This window comes from Copadichromis virginalis, linkage group LG6, assembly GCF_057382275.1.
Source record: "Copadichromis virginalis isolate Kocher_CV1m ecotype Utaka linkage group LG6, C_Virginalis_male_GT1.1, whole genome shotgun sequence".
Classification (NCBI taxonomy): domain Eukaryota; kingdom Metazoa; phylum Chordata; class Actinopteri; order Cichliformes; family Cichlidae; genus Copadichromis; species Copadichromis virginalis.
In genome coordinates this window covers 30,394,813-30,421,582 of record NC_140623.1, presented here as the reverse complement: position 1 = coordinate 30,421,582, position 26,770 = coordinate 30,394,813, and the positions used below count along the sequence as shown (strand labels likewise).

General features: G+C 39.3%; 1 protein-coding gene across 4 annotated transcripts in view; it reads right to left on the bottom strand.

The window, feature by feature from the left end:
* prkcaa (protein kinase C, alpha, a) overlaps positions 1-26,770 on the bottom strand; it is a 153,396-nt gene that overhangs the window by 38,366 nt on the left and 88,260 nt on the right. For 2 of the 4 annotated variants that reach the window (XM_085459821.1, XM_085459824.1), the window contains 8 exons: positions 22,580-22,691; positions 19,623-19,751; positions 6,936-7,092; positions 6,205-6,339; positions 5,788-5,881; positions 3,040-3,069; positions 371-514; positions 109-282 (listed from right to left, as the gene is read on the bottom strand). In XM_085459821.1, the coding sequence (XP_085315947.1) occupies positions 109-282; positions 371-514; positions 3,040-3,069; positions 5,788-5,881; positions 6,205-6,339; positions 6,936-7,092; positions 19,623-19,751; positions 22,580-22,691 (975 nt within the window). Of the gene's footprint in view, positions 1-108; positions 283-370; positions 515-3,039; positions 3,070-4,212; positions 4,240-5,787; positions 5,882-6,204; positions 6,340-6,935; positions 7,093-19,622; positions 19,752-22,579; positions 22,692-26,770 lie in introns of all 4 variants that reach the window. The other 2 variants (XM_085459822.1, XM_085459823.1) reach the window with 2 other exon arrangements.

Sequence of the window (26,770 nt, the reverse complement as noted above, 5' to 3'; positions counted from 1 at the left end):
CAGCACTTTATGACTAAGCTGTTTAGCTAAAAGCCGCTTGCTGAATTAATTTGACCTGACTTGACCTCGAGTGAGTTATCCTGGTACATCCAGAAGCCTTTTACCTACCACTGTCTGGAAGCACGAGTGGAGGTATGTGAGGAAGGGCGGTTTGTCCTGCTGGGCCAGGACTCTCTTCTCCACCATGGTACATTCAACATCATCATCCTGGATTACCACATCCTTCTTCAGAATCTTTATAGCATACAGCTCCTCAGTGGTCTTCATCTCTGCTAGCATCACCTTTGCAGAGACAGAAGGTGGCCAAGTAAAAATCATTTCCATGTAGAGTACAATGCACTTTGTTCTTCCAACTTTGGATATCGCGCACCTTGCCAAAGCTTCCCTTCCCCAACACAGCTAGGAAATTGAAGTCGATGAGTTTGACCTGGTTCAGGCTGTTTGATGGGAGCTGGCTGGAGTGGCTGTCATCAGTCTCAGTGATCACCTTCTTAGTGGGACCAAGTTTGGCTTTCTACACTCGGAGTAGAAAAAAATAAAGTGTCTGAAGGTTAAATGGTTATAAGAAAAGCATATAACCTAAAGCGGCTGCAATGTGCAATTCAGAAAAGACAATGATCGTGGATACCTAAAATGTTAACCTTGATAAAATGCATAAAACTTGTTTTTAAGCAAATAAAAAAATGGCAGAACATATTCAAGCTTCTTTATCGTGGATTTTTCTCACAGAGAAGACAACATATTCACACGTTTTTGCCAATTTTTTAAATTTATGTCTACAACCACTAAAACCATTTTCATACAGATGAATATTCAATATGTGTCAATTCATTTACTAAAATAACACAAAATATCCTTAATTGATTTTTCTGTTTACCTGCTGTATAACTTATACTTGCCATTAGCTCACTATCTGCCAGAATACACTGACTGACAGGCACAATTCAAGATTAATGAGATCAAGCAAAACTGATGTGCCTTTTTGGAGCTCCTATAATACAAAATGACTCGATAAACCCGATTGAGATTTGCAGTTGTCTTCTTGTCCAATTACTGTCCAATAAATTACTCTAGCTATATTAACAAATTGCTATCATTTAAACAAAGTAAAACAGTGCTGGTGGTTGTTGTCAGCATAAAGCGAGAAAGCTGAAATGTTGGATTTGGAAAAAAAACAAAAAAAAAACAAAAAAATCATGCAAGCATTGTTTGTCACATCTGCTTTTGCTGTGAGAATCAGTTAATCATAAACATCATTGATTAAATTCAATAGCAAAGCTAATGCATGACACTGCTGTTATCAACAATGATCATTTTCTATTGTTTCATTTACAGTAGTGTGTAAAAGTCTCAAGTTATCCCTCATGTTCTTTTTCCTTTTGCTTCAGAGGAGCCTTAATTTTCTTGTGATTTTTTATGGTCTTGGGCAATAGTTCTTCAGGCTTTCTGAGGGTCTTTCAAAGTTTTTAAAGTTCTTTGGAAGAGAAGTCAATCTTAAGGTTGGGAAATAGGAAGATGGTTGGAGGACGGTCTTGTTAAAACTGATGGAATTACGAATGCAGAAAGTACTGTTAGAGTTTGACTCACCATCTGGCAACAGCTTCATTTTTTAATAAAGCAATGATCCTAAACACACTGCCAAAGCAGTAAAAGACAAACCTGGATAGAAATGCATACAATAATGGTATACTATTAGTTATGGATTAGTCTCCCCAGAGCCCAGACCTCAGCACTACTGCAGCAGTGTGGGATCATCTTGACAGATAGCAAAACAAAAGAACATCCAACATCCAAAGAAGGGCTTTGAATGTCCGTCGAGAAGCCTGGAGAACTATTCCTGAAGACGACTTATAGAAATTACATAAACAAAGTTTGCACAAGAGTGTTCAGGCTGTGTTGAAGCATAAAGGCAGTCATAGCAAAAACTGACTCTGTGTTGCTTTTTATATTCATGTATTATCCATGTTTCAATAAATCCCTGCATCTATTTCCCATGTTTCTTGCAAAATATATAGAAATGAAGATTGACTTGAGCTTTTCACACAGTACTGTAACATATTTTAACCAGACATAGCATCCACAAAGCTAGGCATAGAAATTTTATTTTAAGTATTAAATCATTAAGATCAGTGATCAAAGTAAAACCTAAAAAAACAGCATTTAAAATCTCTACATTGAAATCAGACCTTAAAACGCTCGATTTCTACGTGGCTGCTGTTGCACCGAAGGAAAGGATGCCACCACGTGGCTTCAACATTCACATGCATGTCCAGTGTAAAATATATTTCTAATTCTGACCTGTAAAAATACAAAAACATTCTCGTCTTTGCACCTCTTCATGCCAAGTCATGCTCAATCTTTCAGCAGTGCAAATGCTTCAAGACACTACAGTGCACTATGCTGAAAAATACACTACTGTGGCAGTCTGAACACTAAAAACAATCTGACGAAGCGTCCCGCTTCATATCTTTCTCTAAGCAGATCTACACAAAACACACCTCACACCGGCTTCATATTCACTCTTAGCCAAGGCAAAAATCATGCTCTCCCCAACATCCTAGTTATTACCTAAATCTTCATGCTGCACAAAGAAGTTTGTTTTCTTCTGCTACAGGAGATAAATCTTCTTTTATTTTTCCCAGTGAAGCATAAGAATATACTATATACATGAAACAGGAAGACCAACTTGTGTGGGGCTGAAAGGTTTCCAGGCCATTACAATATTTTTCCTCTTAAAAAACAGGAAAACAGGAAGAACTTAGTGTTATCCCACACCATAGATACCTGATAAATTCACCCATTTATCTCTATAACATTCAAGTAAAATACACTGAATATTAAAATACTTTCTAGCAGTGCTGAGCAGCTGCAGTTTGGTTAATGAAAGCTACCGTTGCCTGCTCTTAAACTAGGAGAGCAGTAAGAAAGCTGAGCAGACCGCACCAGATCACAGCACACCTGTAAGCTTTAGCCACAGAAACAAGCCTGGCCGGGCCAAGCAAGCAGCAGCCTTACTTCCTTCCTTCCTTTTAGACGCACCTGATCAGAGTCTTCCACAACTGCTTGGTCCTGAAACCACAGGGAAAAGGGAGCCAAAAGGTCTAACTCACTTAGTACACTTGTGTACAGGCGCACACCACAACAGCTGACTTGTATGAACAGGTAGTTGAGGGCCAATAGTGAGGCTCGTACACGCAGACAAACACAGAGAATATGAATGAAGATACAGCATTCATAATATGACACTAAATCGTGTGGTCGAGCCTTTCGATCAGCAAACTTAGTCCACGGGGCTCCAGTTAGAGTTTACAGACATGTACAAGTTCAAAATTGCAGCTTCACAGAAAGAAACCAGCGAGAACAGTCAAAATAATTACCTGATCTCTATTATATTTCTGATAAAGCAGTCACCCCCAGAGGTGACTTCATGAATTATGTTTTAAAAACAACTTTTGATTTAACCATGGAGACTAAAAAAACGTTAAGGTGAGAGGGATAAGTGCTTATACACACACACAGACACACATAAAAGAGCAGGAACAATTACCCGCCATGTACTCAGGTCAATGCTGACATCTAGTGTTTGCATCTGGTTTATTTCTCTATTCATACAGTATATCAAATATGCAATATTTCCATCCATGTAGTTATGCCTTAGACTGAAGTTTATCTAGGTTTACACTGAGATGTTTGCAGGTTCAAGAAGCAGACGCTTACAGACAAATGTTCAGCTGTGAGATGAGAAAAGAAACTAGCTACGGGTTATACTTCAGTTGACATCGACATAAGCACACAACATGAAGCGTACACAGACAAGACGGGCGCACAACACAAAGACGCACATGCAGACACATGTAAAGCTATGAACTGTAAGCAGTAAATCAGGATTTACTAACAATCCTTTGTCAAACTCTGAGAAAATGCGAGCCGTGAAAACGAGGAAGAGCTGTACTTTCACAAAAATGGGGAGTTACTAAATATCCATCGGGCTTATTTCATTCATTTATAAAATTATCATTTTTTGATTTGAATTTTTTTTTTTATCCAAGCCAAAATGTACAAATTGTTAGTAAACTGGATCAATTTGTAGTAGCGCGGCACCACATACAAATGATCAGAGACGAGGAGAAGTGGAGGAACATGTCACCACAGCAAGACGAGACAAAAGAGGAGAAGGAGAGGAGAGAAGGGTCGAGGAGCGGAGAGGGCTACCTTTAGATTAAAATTAATTTGGCAGTCCTGAGAGCAGGGGCAAGACGTGGAGAAAGGAAGAGAGAAACTCTTGCATTAAATATGACACTGTGACATAGGGTGAAGAAGCATTTGTACAGTGTAAGTCTCACCAAGCACACAGGAGGGAGCAGGAAGCTAAGGGAAAAAAGGGAGAGAACCACAGAGGGGTTTATGAAGAGGGGAGAGAAGGGAGAGGAGTTCTCAGGCCATAAAAAAACTAAAAAAAAACATTCATTAAAGTCAAGTGGATGAAACATTACATCTACAGATGCCAGACAATTACTTCGGAGCTCCATGAGAGAGATATGATGACTGCACTGGGCTTCTCTTAAAGGCAATTTAAACGATGTGAAAAACTAGAACAATGTTGAAAATACCTGTTCCGTTTATGCACTGCACATTTGCACAGTACACTACTGTAGCTTCTGTGTGTGAGAGAAAAATCACCACATTTTCGTGTCACGCACTGTGAGGAACATGCTCGCTACTGGTCTTTGTTCCTGTTATCGAGACAAACGCAACACAACTGCACTGTCACCCTCTGACTTCAGGCCAAATTTGTTTTCTTCACCTCTTTTCTCTCTTTTTTTTTAATCATCATCACCTTTTTTCTCATTGCCTGGATATATTTCAGAATGTATTTCTGTTACTGTGTCGTTACACAGGGCAGCTTCTCCTTTAATGTAATGAACGCATTTTGTAAAGCTGCAAAAAGTTGAACAGGAAATGATTTTTATGGCAAAGCTTACTTTAATATGGAAAACGTGTTTCTAAGTGTTTCCATATACTTAAAAATATGCACACATATATAAAACTCCAGACAATGATCGAGCTTCATATTGAATCCAGATTAACGAGCATGAGGTTTGTTTGCTTTTTTCGGTCAGCTAAGAATTGGCTGTCAGTCCCAGCCCAACTTTCTATTCTTTCTCATTCTATCCACCCCCTTTATTCTCAACCATGTGTCGCAGAAAGGTCGTGGAAAGTAACCTTAAACACATCTTCTAGAGACCTGGGCTTTCATTGCACACTGTGACACAGAATACCAGGTGAAATAATTCACTCCAAGAAGGCCAGACGCACACAGGTTCGAACAAGAAGAACATGAAATTGTATCAAATAACATCTTTTTTTAACACAATGTGTGCTTAAACATTACTGCAAAGTAGGAGGAGCTGATTATTCTCCTCATCCTTTTAACATGCTATTGAGCACAGTCACTAAAGCTGATCCCCCTTTCTGTTTGGTTCTGGCTGGAATGTAATAACAACAATTATCCACAAACACGCAAAAAATGTAAAGTAGAAGTGAAGCCTCAGAATTCAAAGAGGGCACGCCGAGGAGCTCTGTGAAAGCTGCAGCTGTCACACGGTTATCTGCAGTCCAGGAGAGCATGTGACAGTTCGATAATTCTGCTGGACAGGGTGGCAGGATCAGATCGATCCACCTCAGTCTGAAGCGTGTAATAAATGCTTCTGTCTTTGTGCCATGCAGTTTGAAGATACTGCAAAAGAAAAGATCGCGCAGCTTTGATTATGTTAATACAATCCTCACCTCAAATTTCTGCCTCAGTTCCTCATTACCATCATCCTCCTCTGAGATGGGAACATTGTAGTACTCCCCCTCCTCCTGGCACAATAACTTATACCTGAGAGGAGAGACATGACATGACAGGAAGTGAGGGGAAGAAACAAAGACAAGCTTATCCAAGCATTCTGTTTACATCAGAAGATGTTGTGTTTGTTAAAACCTGGATGATATAAAGCATTTACTGGGTACCAAGGAGCAACTGATGAGAGCTTAAACTACTGATATTTCTGACTCTACAGTTGTTTTTTTTACTTAAAATAACAGTGTAAATACAAAGAGTAACATAAAAGTTATTTCATTCGTTACATCAATCAATACTCTGTCATTCTAAACTATAAATACAGATCAACAGTAACTGGGCATTCAACAAGTCAGCATTACCATCCACAGACTGGAGCCTTCATGAGCTCTGACACGCCAAAGGAAAGGGCTCCCATGAAGTCATTCCTCGTGGTCCGATCCCAGTCCCACACTTCTACTGATAGTCTGCGGTCTTTATCTGTATTCCTCAGCTTGCTGTACAGCACATTATGGTTAATAAAAAATAACACATTTGCTTACAGAGTCAGAATCAGAATCAGAATCAGAAAGGGGTTTATTGCCAAATGTTGAGCAGGTTTACAACATTAGGAAATTGCTGCGGTGCTTCAGTGCAAACATAGTGTCATAAATAGCACTTAAATAGACATGAAAAAATAAAAGTAGGGATAAGAATTAAAAGTGCTACGTAGAAAGATATGTGCATGAGCTATACATGAGATATATACATGAGAATAAGAATTAAGAGTGCTACGTAGAAAGATATATACATGAGTGCAGGTGGTGATCAGTGCCAAACATGGAATGATGCAGTGAACACAGCGTAGGGTCATGTGTTAGTGGTGGGAACAGTCATATGGTTATTGTTCATGTGTCCAACAGCAGAGGGGAAGAAACTGTTCTTATGGCGAGAGGCTCTGGTCGTTCTTAATACTACTACTACTTATACTAATAGTACTTTAAACATTAAATACATTTAGCTTTTTTTCCCCCTTATCCTCTGTTAATTTATAATCTGTGCCATACTACAGCCTAGAGTGGGCCAGAGGCTGAAGATGGACCCGTGTACTCACAAAGTGAACGTCTCGTTCCATTTGGGGTTGAGGCTGGAGCGGATCGTTTTGGTCTTCTGCTTGGTCTCATTTTTGGGATCTGGTACGATCTTGAGCTTCACATATGGATCAGACAGCCCGTTGGGGTCCATGGGAATGAGGTTTCTGGCTTCAGTCACTGAAAACGATGAAGGATACAAACAAAAGATTGACACATTTGTCCATCCATCCGTCTTATGTGTCAGTGTGTGAATGTATGTGTGAATGGGTGGATGACTGAATGTGTAAAGCGCTTTGGGGTCCTTAGGGACTAGTAAAGCGCTATACAAATACAGGCCATTTACCACTTATTCCACTTATTCAGGGTTGCAGGGGGACAGGAGCCTGTCCCAGCTTTCACAGGGCATTAGGTGGAATACAGCCCTCTAGTGTGGGGTTAACACAAAGACACAGACAGCCAGTCATGCCTACAGCCAGTTTAGAATCACCGATTAACCTAACCCCATGCAAGTACAGAAAGGTCCCAGCTGGTTGATGGATTTGAACCCAGGACCTTTATCATGTGAGGCTAACAGTGCTAACACTGCACAGTACTGGCGTATCACTTTTTTTAAAGACCAAATAAAATATCTAAATAAAACCTATATAAGGTTAGCATAAGTGCAACCTAGTATCCATCCAATATTCATTAATATTTCCTTTCATATGTAACTTGATAACAACAGCACAAACAGCCCTGAGCATAAGGAACAGTTGCTCTCATTTAATCAACAGGTGAACACCTGCAGGTCAAGATCAACCAGCGAGGCGCAGCCTGTGAGGATTATTTATGGATCCGAGCCATAATGGGAGCAAATGCAGGAAGTGTTATGAGAACGGTGATTCTAATTTGCGAACTGTGTCATGCTTAAGTGGGCGAAGGTTCTCTTCTCTCCCTTCTGTATTTAGCTATTCGGTAAACAAGGGCACACCAGAGACATTAGTACTCCATTAGCTTTGAGCATTGGAGCACTGCCAGATCTGGGCTGCAGTACAGTGCACACACAGACTCACATGCTCACATAAATATACACCTCCCTGCACACAATCAGATGTACACAGAGTATGTTTATCGACACACAATGTATCTAGCGTCCCCGCAGAGATAGGGATGGATGCCTGCCTGCTTTGTTAAACCTCATACCCTGGAGATCGGAGCTGTCTCCCCATGTGGCCCTGTCAGTCACACTGCAACCGTGGGCTGACAAAGCTAAATGATCTTTGACCTGGAAAAGAAGGCGCTAAGCCAGTGTGTTAAGAATGCAAGACAGAACTGCTAAACCCGGTGTTTTAACTCTGAATGTTATACAGATTGGCAGGATTAGGAGGGATAAATGAATAAAATCAATAAGGGATTGACACTGTTGGGTTAGTATAGCAGCTGTTGCAAATGTCGAGATGCTCCAAGAAGAAGGTAAAAACACAGCACAATTTTCCACTGGACTTTTACAGAATAAACCACATTGTGCACATCACAACAGACTCAAAAGGATCTTTGAAAAGAGCATATAACACTTCAATGATGGTGTATTGTATTCTCAGCACCTGTGGTGGAGGATCTGGGCGTCGAGTGATGATAATGGGGTGTGAAGTTTGATGAGTGATGAGCAAGCTGCTGTAGAACATGCTGGGAGATAGAGCACACTTCACAAGAGCGTCAGACGTTTCCAGGAGAAACTTGAAGTGTGGGAAGATATTGAGCGATCCTAAACCGGCAACCTTCGGCTTCCTCAGAAATCCAGTCAAGATGTGTTGAATAAGTATCTTCAAAGAACATCTTTGCTATTGAGTGCATTCTAATATAGATGCACTCTGCAGTAGAATTGCAGTCTGTAGGTAAACCTCTATTTCAATTTCTTTTCATTTCTTGAACAGAAGAAAATGCAATGGAAATGAATACATCTCTTCTTCTTCCTGACATAATAGCTGGTGGGCACTTTAGCCCTAAAAGAGCAGCAGCTCTAACTGCTATAAAAATGGTTGTAGTCTCAGACCTGAATTCACATGGGCTATTTTTACAATGACAAAAACAGAATAGAAGAAAAGTGCTAGTGTAACTCTATAAGACCGATTTAAGTGCTGTGCGAACCTACAATTGTAGTCCAGTGAATGGTTATGCACTGATTGCACATCTAATATTCAAGTGAAGTTGAATTTAATATCTGCGGCAAGCTGAACTTCTACACCAGACTTTTTTCCAATCCTTAGACGGTAAAGGTCATGTTTTGAATATTTCATATTCTGGCCTTATGTATGCCAAGACCTGGGACCAAAAGACATTCTGTAAAGCATATAAAAGGGACACTTCTTGGTGTCTTATGCTTGCGAGCTTGAATAGTTTGGTAATTTGGTTGAAATATAAATCATTGTATTAGCTACTCCTCTGATCAGGCATAGATGTTTTTATGCTAACCACAGATTTCAACCAGCTGTGTGTGTGTGTGTGTGTGTGTGTGTGTGTGTGTGTGTGTGTGTGTGTGTGTGGGGGGGGGGGGGGGGGGATATTTAATATTTATATATGTGACAAACTGTGTGTCTGAATTTTAGCTCTGCTTTGTCCACAACATTATAGGTTTACACACTACTTATACGAACAAGTACCTGAAGAGTCCCCGACAGCCATTGCAAAACTGTACTTCCAGTCCTGACCAGTAGGGGGCATTCTAGACTGTCTAATTGAGCTTTGCAGGCACAGAGCTCACACACGCACAACTGTGTGCCACAAAACAAACCAGATATGTGAGTAGTCTTAAATTCTGAGTGAGTTTTTTGCTGAGTTGTAGAAATCTGTTAGTTGAAGGGAAACTACATTTGAAATGAAATATCAAATATATAAACACCTTTGTTGTTTTACACCCCTGGATGGGCCTCCATCTGTAAAATGTTGCATTTTATATAATCTTAGCATGATTTTGCATCTTCTAGTTGTCTCTTTTCTCATACGATGAGTGCACCTTCTGTTTTCTCTGCCTCAGCTGGATTTCATTATTGATTTTCTCAGTTGCACTGTTAGAAAACTTGCTGCACACTAAACGCTAGATGACTACTTATGAAACAGACTCGACCTACTTGGGCCAAATAGCTGTGATAGTTTTTGTTGTTGTTGTGTAAGTCCAAGTGAGCTGAAAACTGCATCCGTGTGCAAATATGCATGGTTCCTTTCAAAAACCACTTCTGTCCATTTCTGTTCTACAGACCGTAACAAAACCAAGAGCGCAAAAACCAGATAAGAAAAACCAAACAAGCAACAACTGATGTGATGAAAAGCAGAGCCATATGTTCAAATGGTGTGGAGGGAGTGTGCACATGCTGAGAGGAGGGAGTTGAGGCAGGACACCGACAAACACACTGGGAATACCAATGACATGACTCCTGGGAGTCTAGCAGCACAAATCCCAGAGCAACAAAGTTCAGCTGTTTTCTGAGGTCCGGAGAGACACCGAAGGAAGGAGAGAGTCTGTGTGTGCATTTATGCATTAATAGGACAGAAGCAAGCTGCACAAGATGATTTAAAGCAATGGTTTCCCTGCAATCAGGAAAACCTCCTCCAGAACTTCAACCAAATTTCCATTCATGACTGTTTGTCAGCAACTGTTTGTTTCAGAAAAACGAAGCTTTAGGTTAAGAAGCCAGAACAACTAAACTTACAATGCAAACAATAAAAAAAGGACTATTTTTTTTAGTTATATACATTCATCATTACGTTATCCATAGCTTCAGTTCTGCCCATTTTTTAAAATATCCATATAATGCACTATTAAGACGTGTGCCTACTCTGGATGCACTGGATGCAATTACTGTTAGTGTATGCTGTAATATTAGCGAAAAGGGAAAAGTGAGATCAATAGAAACACAGACAAAAGTCGCCACTGAGTTTGGTTTCTTAGCCTGCTGACTTTCCATGCTTGTAAACAAAATTTTTGACTCTAATTAGATTCTTTCCCTATCGCAAGGATTCAAAGACAGACGGGAAACAGCAGGGAAGTGAAGAGAGACCGCTGCAAACTGTAAACAGCTGCTTCTACTTGCCTCTTCTTGCTGATTTTGAGTGATTACTGTAAATGCTCTGATTACAGTATTGAAATAAATAACTTAAATTTGTTTGTGATGACAGTTTAGTCTAGTTTAGCTTAGCTTTAATCTGGCACAACGGTGTTGGCCCAAATTTGATTTTTGATCTGTTCGGTTGCTGTTTTTTTTTTTAATCCCCCAGAACCGCTGGAACAGCACTACCTCCACGATCTACAAAGCTATGATTCACAAATAAAGAGCGTATTATAAGAGAGTGTGCATGGATATGACAACAACCCAATATTATGCTGTGGTAAGCCACAGTCTTTCAAGTCTTTATTTACTTTGCGAAGCCATCTACAGAGACGCACAGAGCCTTGTCTTCGGCTGAAGCAGGATGACCCGACTAAAAATTAGGCCAGCCATGTTTGTTCTTCACCTCCTAGTGTAAACACTGTGTGCAAACCCTCCCTGAGCAAATGTCCCTTAAGTGTGTCTAACTCTGTACCTTGAAAGCCCGGTATTTACAAAGTGGCCTGAAAAGAATGTAATGTAATCTTGCACAAGCACGCCACATAAATTTGAATGCCTGTGCTTGTTACTACTTTGATGAGTGAGGATATTATCTCAGCGAATGCAATGCATTTATTAAAACTTGAAAACATAATGGGCGCTAAAAGAGCTGTGAAGTTTGTTTCAAACAATAATATATTCATCGTACTGTTCAGATTGTGCATATCTTCATTACAAGGACATAGCTGTACAGCCAAAGAGCTCACTGTACAATCTTCAGGCAGGAAACACTGCTGGCCCAGTGGCCAACACCCTGCAGTGGAAAAACGCTGGCAAGGCTAGCATCACAAGTGCTGTCAGCTGCTCCATCTTAGCTCTGATTCACTGGGAAAGTTTAATAGCGGGATTTTAAAGTAAATTTTCTCTTGGCAAGAACTCGTTGGGTTTTCTGCAGAATGACTCAGACAGTACAAAGAAATGGAAATTACTCGGAGAAAATGCTGCAGAGTGGATGCAGCTTGTCATTGGGCAGTTCTGGCGTAACCTCCGCCAGAACTCAGACAGAGCTTTGATCCGACCCTAACTGTGCCTTCCAGCAAGGCCTCTTTGGATTCAGAGAGTAAAGTCTTGTGTTTAATCATTTCGAATGAACAGGTGAGGATGAACACTTTAACCAGAATGGACTTTTATTTTGACATTTTACTAATTAATTGAGTTTGATCACTGAGAAGAAAAGGTAAGAAAGGGGATGTACTACAAAACTGGTGGAACACTGTGCAGAATATATTGGCAAACGAATATCCAAAATGTGACAGGAAAACTTTTAGAAACCATCAGTGTGCACAAAACTGCAGAGTGACTATTACTATAAGCTATCACTAATACACATACACTGGGTCACTTCATGTCTCCTTGGCAACTTGACCATGAACCCAGAAACTACATACATGCTTAAATAATTTGTATTTTCCTTTATGGTTGAAGGGCCAATGAATTTTAGCAGTACTGTCAGGATCTCATTTGAACCTCACGCTGTCTATTTTTGGCAAGCATTATCAGGATTGAGAAAACCACAAAAGCAGCAACAGGAAAAGAAAAGTGCAAAAGCAACTGCAGCTCCATCAGCTAGAAGACGTTAACAACATCGAGGGTGAATTTTTTTTCTCGATTACTGTAAAGTGTAACTACACCTCCAAGGTTCAACAAGTCAAATCTGGCTTCACTGATCCACCCACATCTATAGCCTCCGCTGCCAATCTGACCTACACACACCTACAATGCACCTACATGTAAACTCCTACAGCAGGTATAATGTAACAACTAGCAGAGGCACATTCGAAGAAAGGAGACACAAAGTCTAATGGGAAAGTTAAAGCAAAGATAAAAGGAAGCTGAGGGGGGTGGTGAATGATGCTAGTTTGAAGAATTTGGTAAGTCAACATGGGAACCAAACTGAAATGTAATAATTACCCAGAGTTAAGCTTGTGCTGTCTCTGTAGAGTAAATATCTGGTTTTATATTTGAAAGACTAAGAATGTCTAATGTACTGTTGCTCATTACTGGCATTCTTTTCTTAAATCTACTGACTAACTGACCCCTACAAGACCAAAACTAAGGACACACCTGCTTGAATGCAATTTGTATTATTAATTTAATGTTTCCAGGGATGTAATCAGTAATCAGGTTACTCATATGTCATTCATAACTATCAGGTTATGAGACAGTCGGCCTCTGCAGAACATCCTCCAACAGTCTGTCTGGAGTCTCCTCTCAGTGTCAGCTGTTTACTGCAGTGTGAGCAGTGTTTTGAACAATGTATGGGCTGCATTATGTATACATATATATGTATTATGTGTATCAGTAGCAAACTAACAGGAGAAGATTAGGAGCAAACAAAACACCAACTAGTAGGAGTATCTTAAAGTTTGGCAAAAGTATGAAGGGAATTCCTGTGAGTTTCAGTATTTATATACTGCTTAGATCGATAGATGTAATGATAAGAGTGAAGCCAATTTTTAGTCACTGACTGAGTTATTATGATCGCAGCGGGTAAAAGTACATATTGTTGAAGGATGAAATGAGGTTAAGCGTCCCCAAGTGATACTTCAGAGTCAATTTGCTAAGCCTGAACCGAGTTTGACCCCATTCATTTGTTACATTCGTGCACAGTAAACAAGCAGAAAAATGAACGTACGGCAAAGGGCTCTCTACCAAAAGACTTCTCCAACTCTGGAAAAATTTGCAGAAAATCAATGAACAATAAGGTTGCTGAAAATAAAAAAAACAGGAGGGCTGTTGTTGTCTCAGAGCCAACTAACAGAGGAGAGCTATGTGCAGGAATAAGAGGCAGAAAACAAGGTTAGTGGGTTATCTCTGTCCTTCACCAGAGAAACAGATCTCGTTTTGTCTTCCTCACCATATCCCTTTCTCTATTTTGCTCCAACTGACAAAACACACTCTAACAGCTCATGCATGTTTCTGCAAACTGCACAAACACCTCTCGCTGGTATGAAATGACTCATTTTATTCTTCTTATTATTCATATTGTTATTATTACTCAGGTTTATGTGTGACTTCATTGATCTGCTTAAAGCGCAGCTGCTTCCCTTGGCATCTATGCCACTTCCTGTTGAACATTTTGGCTCCGGCCAATTTCAAGGAAATTGGGGAAACTCTTCAATCACAGCACACTGTGTAAGAACTCTAACACTAATCATTATCCACTTACAGGAAATCAAGTTTTCCTTCTCCACTTAAAGGCACCATCGCACGCTACTAATTCTGCCCATTCCAACTCTAGTCATGTTTTACATGTGAGAGCAGTTTTAACCAAGCTGCTGATTTGTGGGGCAAATGTATATGAAAAAGCAAAAACTGTGAACACACACAGCTGCATCTATTTTAAAAAAGGCCTCTAACCAAATACCCTCATTTGAATAAAGGGATCTAGGGAAATATGTTGTGTATATTAAGAACAATAGAACAAGTCTGACCCCCTCCCAACTACAGGAAAAAGAAAAAGAGAGAAAAAAGTGAAAAAATGTACTCAACTTCTATCTATAAGATGTACTTTCCAAAATCTTTACAACCTTTTTTTTTTTTTACATTTAACAACAATGTAGGGAATTTGTTTTATGAAGCTTTCAGAAGATTTACCTACTACCTACACACCAGTCTGTAAACACTCATATTTCTGTGTGTAATGATGCATGTGAAAATGATGTGGACTTTATTGTTCCCAGCTGTCTGCTACACCTTCTCTGTAAACTTTTTGACTGGCTGTAACAGGACTCTGTTTGGCAGGCTGTCTGCGGGGCATCTACAGCAGCTAATGTAATCAGCAATGCAATCTGGCTTGAGTGGGCTGCAGGCTGGTACAGCAGTTCTACAGAAATACACCTACACGCAAACACACATGCACACACTAACGCTAACCAGAGATCACATGCAAATTTGAACTCACCGAGTCCACATCAGGAATTTGATCGTATGTGCCTCAGAAGGCCGAGAGTCAAATGAAATGCAGCTAGAGGTGATAATCGTGGTTTCCTGTTCCCGATGTAGACACATGCACACTCGTGAGCTCTTAAACGCATGTAAGCTTAAAATTAGCAGGCGTTTTCACACACAGTGCATATAGTATATGTGAAAATGTGCGAAACAATCCACCTTTTATTATCTTGAGATACGCTGGCAGTGCAGATTTCAACAAAAATGAAAGAAATACTGGACTAAAATGCTTCTGAAGGAGCTGCGGCCAAAAATGCCAGCAGGATATTATTATCATTTCTTGAATTTGGCAACCAGATGAGACTGAATGTGCAAAAGCGAGGAGGAGAGCGAGAAGCATAAGAAGCAGAGCGATCTTGAATGAATAAACCTAATCTTGGTTATTCATGGGTATAGTTGTACTTTATGTTTTATGTCACACTTTTTTTTTGCATCCAAATGAATAATTACAGTCCTAAAATCCCAACGCTTAACCCAGCATGTAAGTGTATTACTACTACAAACTGCAATAATTCTACTAATAGTGCCAAAGGTCAGAGCCAGGTATTTGCATTATCTTGCATGAAATTAGTCCACATCCATCATAATCATTGATTTATATACCAATAAATGACCATCCGCTCCTTTTTCTATTTTTAGCCAAGGAAAGCAAAACAAAAAAATGAGTACAGTTGTGCTTAGATAACACTTAGATAAGCACAGAAAAGATATAACCATCCAATTAATTTTGTTCCTCACTCAAAACATATTCCCTAACATTTGCACCATTTCCCTGCCAACGCTGACCCTGTTTCTTCTAGTGTTAATTTGATAAGTGAATGTCAGTGAAGTTCAGCAGGGACTTGTAATGCACTGACCCCTTTTAGCCAGTTAATTCAGTGATTATGTGTGGCTGCTGTCAACTCCCTGCCATCTCTATTGTTCTAGCTAATGTGCTAATGCATCATTTCAGCCAGGGGATTTACAGCATGCCTTGAAATACAACACAAAATGGGTTCCTACATGACACACACACTGCTGGGTTCTTCTTTTTTCATTATAAACTGCACAGTTGGGCAACTGTTCACTGTCTACAGTCCACTATTTTTATAACCTTTTACATAAAGAGCTGAAAATCAATATTAACCATTCCTTTGCTGTCTTATATTTTGCACAGAATTGTATAAAAACCTATTTTTTGCTCCCCTTTATTCTTCTACATTTAGCATCATTATTATTAAGCTGGTACAAACTGTCCCTGTTGATAACAGTTTTGTTCAGTAATGCACAATTAGGACCACACATCCCAGAACAGCTGCATACTGAACACTGAAGAATCTGCACAAATGGCAGCATCTAACACCATCTAACAGTGTTCATTTTGTGCCACATTTAGTTGTGAATGTAACAGCAAATACATTTGACAGATTACGTATGAAATTATCTCAGCTTAGCTACAGCAGCTGGTCAGACATTATTTGCTCTGAAAGGATTATTTTATGCTGTCTGCAAATACAACAATTGAAAACTGAAATGATTTGTTATTTATAAACGAAAACACTTCATCTTGTTGCATGCTGTTTATATTTGGAAATTGGCTAGCCCAGTCATGCAAAAGACAAATAAACACATAAATTATATAGAAACTGGAGATTATCTTGTGATAGGATCACTCTAAAAAGCAAAGAGAGAGAAAAATTGGACAGGAGGCCTAAAGTCGGAAGGGGCTTCAACCCTTTTGACCCCTTATTTCAGCTTTCTTTAATCAGTACTCATAAGTAAGACTCAAACCCAGCATTCATTTTGATCACTACTGCACACCTGGATACAAAGTTTAATAACTCTGTCTTTTATGGTTGTGAATTATCTGTAGTCAGACAGTTATGTATCTGTCTGGTTGGATATACTGTGTTATTATATACTCTGTCAAACACAGACACAGAGAGAAACGCAGATAGACTGACACAAAATGACACCAGCTGGTGGAAAAAGTAGGAAATAGATTTCGCAGGAGGTCAAAAACCTTTTTTCTTTTTTTAACAATCCTGTGCTCAAGATGTGTCATCCTGAGTAGGGATGGCAATCCTTGGAATTGTTACTCTGCTTGCATATTAATCCTGCTTATGATTCCACTTACACTTGCACTGCAATCAGCTGATTTCAGTTCGTGTGTTAGTGAAGAAAAATAGAGCCGCAGTCTAAAGCATGAATATTATCAGTGCTTTTATTTTCATAGCAAACACGGACGAGAGTGCAATGCTAAAGTGTAAACTGCCTTCAAGGCAGAAACAGCTGCATTATGCTGCTAACAAAACTATGACTCTTTGCACAGAAAGCTTGCTAACGCTACGCTAACCAGACAGTATGCTAATGCTAAGCTATCCAAGAGCCCAGAGTTATGTGAAAGCTAAGTGAATGCCGACCCCAGCCCAGCAGTCAGACCCTGAACTTCAACAGAAATCGGGCTACAACCTCCATTTCTACCTGTTCATGTTTCTGCTGTAGAATCACTGAACCGATCGCGTTTAAGTCTCTTTGTGCTGGTTTTTAATTTTGCTGTTTTTTGGCTTTGTGTTCATACCTAAATACTAAGAGAAAGATCATATGTGTCATTACGGTAGGGATTTTTTTTTTTTTTTGCGTAACAACCCCAACACTGATCACAACAAAGAGGGAAATACCTCCAACATGCACAAACAATTGACCACACAGCATGCAATTAATTTGCATAACTCTAATGTCTTTGATATGCTGCTTAGAGTTGGTGTTGACTCTCAATAAGGAATTGATAAGTGACATTCATAATGGATTTGCTATATTTTAGTAAGTTTCCATCCTTAACCCTGAGACATTTTTATGTGTAGAGACAACTTACTGCATGATGTTGAGAGACATGAATCTTTATCCTAAACTGGTGTGACACTAAAAATGACAAAATCTTGAGCTGCTCCTCATTTGTCATGCCTCAGTCTTTTCTCCTGTCTGAATGACTTCTTGGCAGGCATCCTTCCACTGAGACCATTTATGATGAGCCTTCTGTCAACAATAAATGGATCAACTTAAGAGCCAGATGCATCTCTCAGGTCCTGTCATGTCTTCTGGACTTTTTCTTATTTCTTAAAAACATGATTTTCAGATACTCAGAGTCTTTATGTCTGACACATCTTCTTTTTAAATGTTTTTTTCATTCAGTTTTATTTAGATAAATCATAAAAAGTTGCCACGAGCCACTTTATACTGTAAGGTAAATATCTTACAATAATTCACCGAAAACTACAACAATCAAACGACCCGCTTTGAGCAAGCACTTGGCGATAGCTGGAGGGAAAAACTCCCTTTTAACAGGAAGAAATCTCCAGCAGAACCAGGCTCAGGGAGGGGCGGTGATCTGCCGCTGAACGGTGAAGGGTGATGGCAGTAAGACGGGACAAACAGCACACAGACAAAGACTTTTAACCTTCACTTGTCCAGTTTCCTCAGTTTTTTTTAAAGACACACTCCATAACATGCCAGGATATGGCAAGTTTTCAGCTAATAGCTCTTTGGGAATCACCTTGTTGGTGCAGTAATACTGTTTCAAGCCTCTCAAACTGTGTTGTCTTTGGCATTTTTCATAGATTCAACAAAATAAATGAAAACAAATTATGTTCTATGCTGACAGGCTGCTAGAGTCAAGACTTTTGCACAATACTGTATATTTCTCACATAGCCTTGCTATTTTTTTGCCTGCTAACATAATCATAACAAATGGCTGCAAGAAACAATTTCCCCTTCAGAAGGTTTATGGAACATGTCATCAATATTTAATATATTGCACTAAGGAAATGTTATCAACAATATATCACATCTGTTAATAAGCTTAACAGATGTTTCTTTAAAACCAGATGCATCACCAATAACAGCCAGTGACATGCTCATGTAAAGCAGCCTTCAAATGAATAATAGTGAGACATATAATTATAGTGCCATGACCCTGTTCACAAGGAGAACACTCAGATCCTGTCTGTGTGTAATTCTGACTGGACATAAATTAATAAAATCAAGCCTTGAATTTGCTTTGCAGAGACAATTCAGTTACATAGAAAATCCAGCAAACGCAGAGCGAGTCGTGACTGTTTAAATAAAGTATCAACACAAGGCCTACGCAGCAGACCACACACACCACTGCAGGACTACATATTTGGTTTGGGATTGCCTTCCAAATGTGTCGAAACTGTGAATCGTTTCTTACAGCAGAATGTTAAACAGGAGAAACTTTATCGATTTATGACCCAGAAGCGAGCAGGCTTTTGGCATACTGATAGGCGATAGTCTCAAGGCCAGTTATGTAGCTAGAAGTTCGACACAGTGCGTCAGATGCAGGCCGAGTTGAGGCAGAATTAATGAGGATGGTTCAATTCAGGTAATGGCAGCGGGGATAGACAGTGAATGTGTGTGTGTGAAAGTGGGCAATCAGAGATTATTGACAATAAGGGTAAAGTGTTGAGATTGATCCACGCTTGCAATTGAACCAGAGCAATAGCGTCTGCAACCATCTATACCCTCATCCCATTTGATGTGGAGTGACACATTAGTATAAATCTGTCGGTTCAGGTACATCCCCTCTGCATTATAAGCTCATTTCATTAAGAGTCTATGAAGGGTTATGAGGCCTACCTGTGACCTGCAGTTTATCTCCGCTGACCTCACACTTGAGAAAAACACGCCCCCTCCTTTCAGTGTAATCAGTTCCACACAGGCTGGGCACATTCATAACACACTGATTATGGACATTCATATCGCAGGCTGGTGGGACAGAGGAAATATAAGATATCAGAGAAAAGCACGTTTATACATTATGCATTTGATTCAAATCAATCAAAGGTGACTGAAAAAAGAATGAGCGCTTTCTCAGAATTGACTGACATGAAAAAAGTATATATTTTTTTTAAGATAAAGATGCAAAAGACATTTTTTGACTTATCTGTACATTTTGCTGTCCATCTTTTATAATATATATATATATATATATATATATATATATATATATATATATATATATATATATATATATATTTATTTATTAGGGGTGCAACGATATTCGTATCGATATTGAACCGTTCGATACAGTGCTTTCGGTTCGGTACGCATATGTATCGAACAATACAACATTTGTAATTTATTTTATCAACTTTCCTTCTGACGATGCTGTCTGTGTTGAGCGCTCAGTGAATCTGCGTTCGACTACTCCGCCTAGGCTGCACTGTGGAGCGCAGATCCACTGAGCGCTCCACACAGACAGCATAGTCAGAAGAAAGAGCTCAGGGCAAGCTAGCGAGACAGAATGTCTGTGAAGGTTCTCAGTCATCCAGGTCATCCAGGTCCAGGTTTTCTTTGCAAGCTCCTTTGACTAGTGTGACAGAAGTTAAGCTCTCCTTGCAACATGGCAAATTGAACCTCCCCCACCCTCATTCAGATCTGGCGTTTGGAATTATTTTGGTTTTCATGTGACGTATGACCCTGAAGGTAAGCGCGTCATGGACTAAAGTAAAACAGTATGTTGGATGTGCCACGCAATGCTCAATTACATGGGTGGGAGCTAGCGTGTTAGCGCAGTTAGCTCATTAACGTGTTGGCTGTCTAGCCCCATGCACGGGGCTATCAGGGGTAGCTCGTTAACGGAGATTTGCAGTGTTGTGGTGTTAAGGTGATTTTAACGAGGTTAACCTGAAAGCACTAGTGGGAACACAACGAATATGAGTGCACATTTACGCCGACATCATCCTAGTGCAAAGACAAAAACAACAAGCATGCTACTAACTTTAGCCGAGTCATTTAGACAGCAGTTAGCAGATGATTCTCCTTATGGGGACCTGATATGTTTAATATGCTGCTGAGAATATAGCTCAGAAGAAGCGTATAGTATAGCTTTTATTTTGGAAAGAGCCATTTCTCTGTAATAAACTCTCTTTTCCAAAGATGAGTGATTCCTCAATCAGATACAGGGCTCGCAAAATTTTTCCAGTCGGGCTACCAAAATCTCTCTCTGCCCTGCCCGTCGGGCTATTGTAGGAAGGAAAAATATATGTCAATGCTTTTGCATTCTTTCGGAAATGTAGCTGGGTAATTATGTCATTGGCATCGGTGAGCCACTGTCAATATGTGACATATTGAAATCGCGTTTGAATTTGCGCTTGTTTTTTGCTTTCACTTTGCAATCGCACGAACTGTGTATAGAGAGCGACAGCACTGATCTGTGAGTGATGATAATTTGTGCACCAATTCCTCTGACATCGTCTTATTAATCGTTAGCTTACTATGCAAACATGACAAGTGAAATCTCCCGCAGCAAGCTTAAACATGTGAGAGGTTGATCGCGCAGAGAATCGCTGAGCTTATGTGAGTGCGTGTGTAAAAGCAGCAGGATATATATTTTAGTTCTGCTGAGCCAAATAAGACAGGTCGGGGTGAAGAAGTGACAGCCAAAGAAAAGCTTACCACAAAACGGAGAAGTTATGACAAATCAGACTATAAGGCAAAAAGAAAGTGCAGCTTTATGGTTTCATGGACAAAATAATTTCTGTGGCTGCAATATGACGAGCTAAATAACCAGGGCTGCACATAAGTGGTCCGCAGGTGCGCATTCGCTGTCAAAATAAAAAACACGCACAAGGGTTAGGGTTAAATTTAAAAACTGTACTTTTGAGTTAAAATATATATTTATAATTTTAATAAATGACAAATTAAAAAGGCATGAACATTTTATTTTGTATCGAAAAAATATCGAACCGTGACACCAAAGTATCGAACCGAACCGAACCGTGAATTTTGTGTATCGTTGCACCCCTAATATATATATATATTCCATATTTTACAAGTGTTGTTTTTACACATGCAACCTTAATGTCCCATTGGAGTAGGCTAATATAATAATACCATCTTCACACAATGTTAAATTATTATTTTTTTGAAGAGCAGTTAACAAGGTTATGACCCATATTTATACATGTGTGTCAGTCAGCTGAGCTGTCGTTTCATGGATTGGGAACAGTTGCATCATCACGTCATCAGGTCAGAAGGTGAAAATAAATGAAAACCAGTTGTGATGCTGACACATTCTTCCTTGGGACTGTTGTATTATTTGTACCTCCCTGGAACAACCTTGTGTTAACAGTGCTTAAAACTACCAAAATGTGTAATCACATAGTGGCGTGACTAGAGGTGTGGCTGATCTGCTAAAATATAATTTCCACATCTCTATTTTTGTACACCCTGGAGCAATCATAACTGCCATTCTGAGTATGTAGCAGATAATGCAGGAGCTCATTAAGGCTTTCAGACGTTAATCCACTAATGCAAGATTAAAGGGAAGACTAAGGAAGAAATATTAATAAAGACTCAGAAAAGCTTTGATACGAGGCTTATTATGAAGGTGCAGCAAACACGGCCGCACAGTGAAGAGAGACAATGTGTAATTTTAATGAGTCAAAGTCAGGAGGAGGGGAACAGATCCCCATATGATATTTTTTGACAAGAGTCATTCTGAAAAAATGGCTTTAAACTACAACATAATCAGTGTAGAGTCACACATGTTCATTTTCTCTTAAACTTTTCCCTTAAACTTAATTACTCACAGTCGCACTTCATGCCCTGGTGAATGAGGCCGTAGAGCAGAGAGCCACAGTGATCGCAGAAGGTGGGGCTCCCATAGGTGTGGATCTTGAACTTGTGCTTAGTTCTGGGATCCTGCAAAGACCAAAAGAGTAAGAAAATAAATGGTTGACAACCACTGAGAACATATACTGTTCATTTTACTTAAACACTGGGCACAAAGAGAGTAATTTATCGCAGTACAAGTATTCAAATCCAGAAAGGCCAATTGCAAATTAAATACTGAAACAAGTGTTTGCAGATCCAAAAAGAAATCTACAATTTTAGAGGGAAACCTTTGAATATCTCATTATTTACACTACATATCATCAAAAGAGTCAAAGAATCTGGAGAAATTTCTGTGCGCAAGGGACGAAGTGGAAAATCAGCACTCGGATAGCACTGCGTTAAAAAGGCATTCTACGTCATCAATGAAGGACAAAATGAGTCAACCTAATACCTCAGAGGAATCACTCAGCAGATAATACGCTGCTGATTCTTAACAGACGGCAATCACTGGTTATTCTATGGTTCAACTGAAGGTGACAAGCCGATCAATTTGCAACAACTTTTTAATAATTTGCTATTGTTAAAGATCAGCTCATAAATTCAAGAGTACCAATGTAGGAAATACAGTGCAGCTGACTCAAATAATTATCCATGACTCTTTACTACAATATAATATTTCTCAAAATAAAATCTACTCCATCTACTCCAATAAAAATATTATGAAGTGTCTGAAAATACGCCATACGGAAGTGTCTTAGGATTTGTTGGTCCTTTGCTAACCTATCAAACTGTTTGTGCACATATGTGTAAGCCTTTCATTTCATTATTATTCTATTAAATTTGTTCATTGTTCCAGGCTCTCCACATGATTATTAGATCACTCAATGTATGAAAGAAATTAGGGTTTAATGGGGGGAATGAGAGTGCACAACTGTGTGTAAGTCTGTGTGTAAGTCTGGAAGAGTATGACTCACATCTCTGTAAAAATTGTAGAACTACTTGTTGGATTTATTATTATTTTTCCTACATGGAAGACAAACCTCCATACTTGATTCTGCTAGTATTTTCCATTGTATAAAGCAACATAATCTTAGTTGTAGCATGTGCAAATAAACCTTTTTTTTTTTTATCCAACTCTAATATTTTGGTGCAAAAAAAATCTGCCTAATGTTTCTGACATGCCTTAAATATTGTCATCCACAGCTCCCTTAGAGTATGAACACTCTTGTAATGTAAGCATTTTACAGGCTGTAAACTGATCTGGCACAGTGTTGCAATGCACAGAGCTACTCACATAGCACATTCACATTTGCCACGTGATTATATTAACATAAAATTAAAGACATAAAATACATTTAGATAAATTATACTCAAGTGGAAGGCTTACTTTTGATTTTAGGATAGTGGTGAATGAATGAATTCCATCTATCAATTAAAATGACTCAATGTGATTTGCATCTTTAATGCAATTGCAGATACAGTAAGACCCTCAAATGTCACTACTGCATTATATATTATATCATAAAAAATAATGAGCTTGTTAACATGCAATATATATATATATAAACACTGTATGCATTATGACATGTGGCTAGTATTGTAAGACAGAACTAAAATAACATCCCAGCTATTGTTCTTCATTTGCATTTGTCATTCATGAACACTGGACCGATATTTGCATTTACACATCCCTTCCTACCTTTCAAGTAAATGCAGCATCCATCGTTTTTATCAGAGCCTCATCGACATTCATCCCACTGGTAACCATTGTAAATTTGGGGGAAATTTGGATACTCAAATAAGGGAATGTGGAGAACAAAACTTAACATTTATGCAAGCCAAAACAGGCAAATGTGTTGGTAGATAAAAGTAGATAAAAGTAGAGTTGCTACAGGTAAAATAGGCTGAGGAAAATAATGCTACATTTGCAACACTATAAATAATGGTCAGGTGGAGTGAGCTGACATTACTTAAGGTATCCTTCCTTCAGTCCAGTTCAACTAAGCAGCAAAATGGTATGTGACAATTACAAGTCCATTTCACTTAACACTCCCTTTCAGCACATAAAATACAGCATCAACCTGGAGTGGGCGCAAACTTCTTAAGTAAATATCTGCAGGTGTTAAGTAAAGCATTTTTTTCTTTATGTGATCTGTTAAACAAGCAAAAGCAGTTGCCTCCCTTTTTCATATATATGTGTACACAGCAGTAAATAGCAAGAGCCCAGTGCAAACATACGCATGATGCATAGGGTAAACATATGGCTGGCATATCATCGCTACTGATATAATGTGTAGGGCATGTGATAAGGCACAGATCACTTTAAATATTACAGCAGCATCCGCATACGGTATACAGGGTAGGCTCCCAGTCACTTGCATACATTCATTAATTTCACACATACAACATGAGGCTTCGGAAGTACTCTCTGCTAGAGAGAAATCTGGAAGACTGCCATTTTTCCAAGAACACACAGTGCATCCTGCTCATTCTCAACTTGTGCTGTCCTGTAAATTCATTTCAGTTAGAAAACCCTTTAAGTGGATTTGGATTAATAACACTATCCAGGCTAGTCTTCATTAAATTTTTTTTCCTGCATCTATTTGAACACTTGCCAATATATATTCCCTGGATGCAGGAAAGCATCTCTTATCCTATGAGAAAAAGTACCAGTCCTGAGAACATCCCTCCGATTTTTTTCGATCGTGAAAAATATAGAGTCAAACGTAGAACGAATGAAAAGAGCTTGAACCCAGAGAAATAAATCATCAGTAAAAGGAGACGCATGACCCGTATCTCAGCGAGAGCTGACAGTATCGCGCAGTGAGGCGCCACAGTGATCAATGTCATTTCAGTCAGTTTGACACTGGCCTCTGGACTAATGCAACAGAGACTCATTCGGGCTCCTCGTGAGATTGCTTTGCCACTTTCTTCCATGTCAGCCTGCTGAGGCTTTACACCATTACTGGTCTAAGAGAAACGCTTCCTTTTCAGATCTTGCAGAAATCAGCTACACTGCTGTAAGTGCTAAATTTGTGAAGACATATGTTATTTATCTAAAAATAAATTATGATTTACAGGAAAATTACATGTTGAAGGGTTCATTTTTCCTTGTTTTGTTTTTTTGTTTAACGAATTAATTTATTTTTTAGATGGACAATCACAGTTTGGGCTTGGATGACTAACTTTGGGGTAACAGCTCACACAAACAGCAAAGTTTACCAACATTTTCATGTGTGAAACACTCAAGTAAGGAGAAATTAACAATCTATATGGGGGTGTGGAATACAACATATTCAGCATTGAGAGTAAATCTGATACAGGAGCTTTGCGACCTCGACACCATATACTTAGTTACCCCCAACACACTGACTACAGGTCAGTAGTTAGCATGTTACCCAAGGACACACAAGGATAACAGAGGGGTTGACAGACATGAGTGGAGAGAGTGAAAGAGGGAGAGAGGGAGACTGCACTTGCAGTACTTACTCACATCCACCCACACACAGCTGATCCTGAAGGATAATCCTCTTGTTTTCCCCTTTTGCTTTATTCCCTCATCTACGGCATGAATGAGTGATGGCAACTAGGACAAACATTCAGCTGCACATCAATTGTGTATTTCACATCAGCTTTTCAAAGGGTGAACCATGGCTTAATGTTTCCAGATAATGGAAAACACTCAGAACAAAAAGACAAATAAATACATGTTTGTCCAAGTTAGCACTTTGTACTAGGGAGCTGGCGGCTTAAAGACTGTTTGATGTCCTATGTAACTGCATCGGGTCTTTGCAGCTCAATTTCTTGAAAAGTTTAGAGCTGCACTGAATGAAAATGGTCTAAGAAATGGTAAACCAGTGTTAGAGATGGCACGTTTGTAAATGTACAGATGTGTTGCTTACACTGATGCTAAAGTAACCTAACACTAGGCTACTAGCATTATGTTCGAGTACCGCTAAAGAGGATTATTATCAATTTTGCAGGTATTTTGTAAAAAGCATGATAGTGCTGGGGTTAGCACTGTTGCTTTACAGTAAGGTTCACCATCTGTCCAAAGCCTTTCTGCGTGGAGCTTGCATCTTCTCCCTATGTCTGTGTGGGTTCTCTTTGGGTGAGTAGAGTTAGGTTAATCGGTAATGCTAAAGTGTCTGAGAGTCTGCGATAGA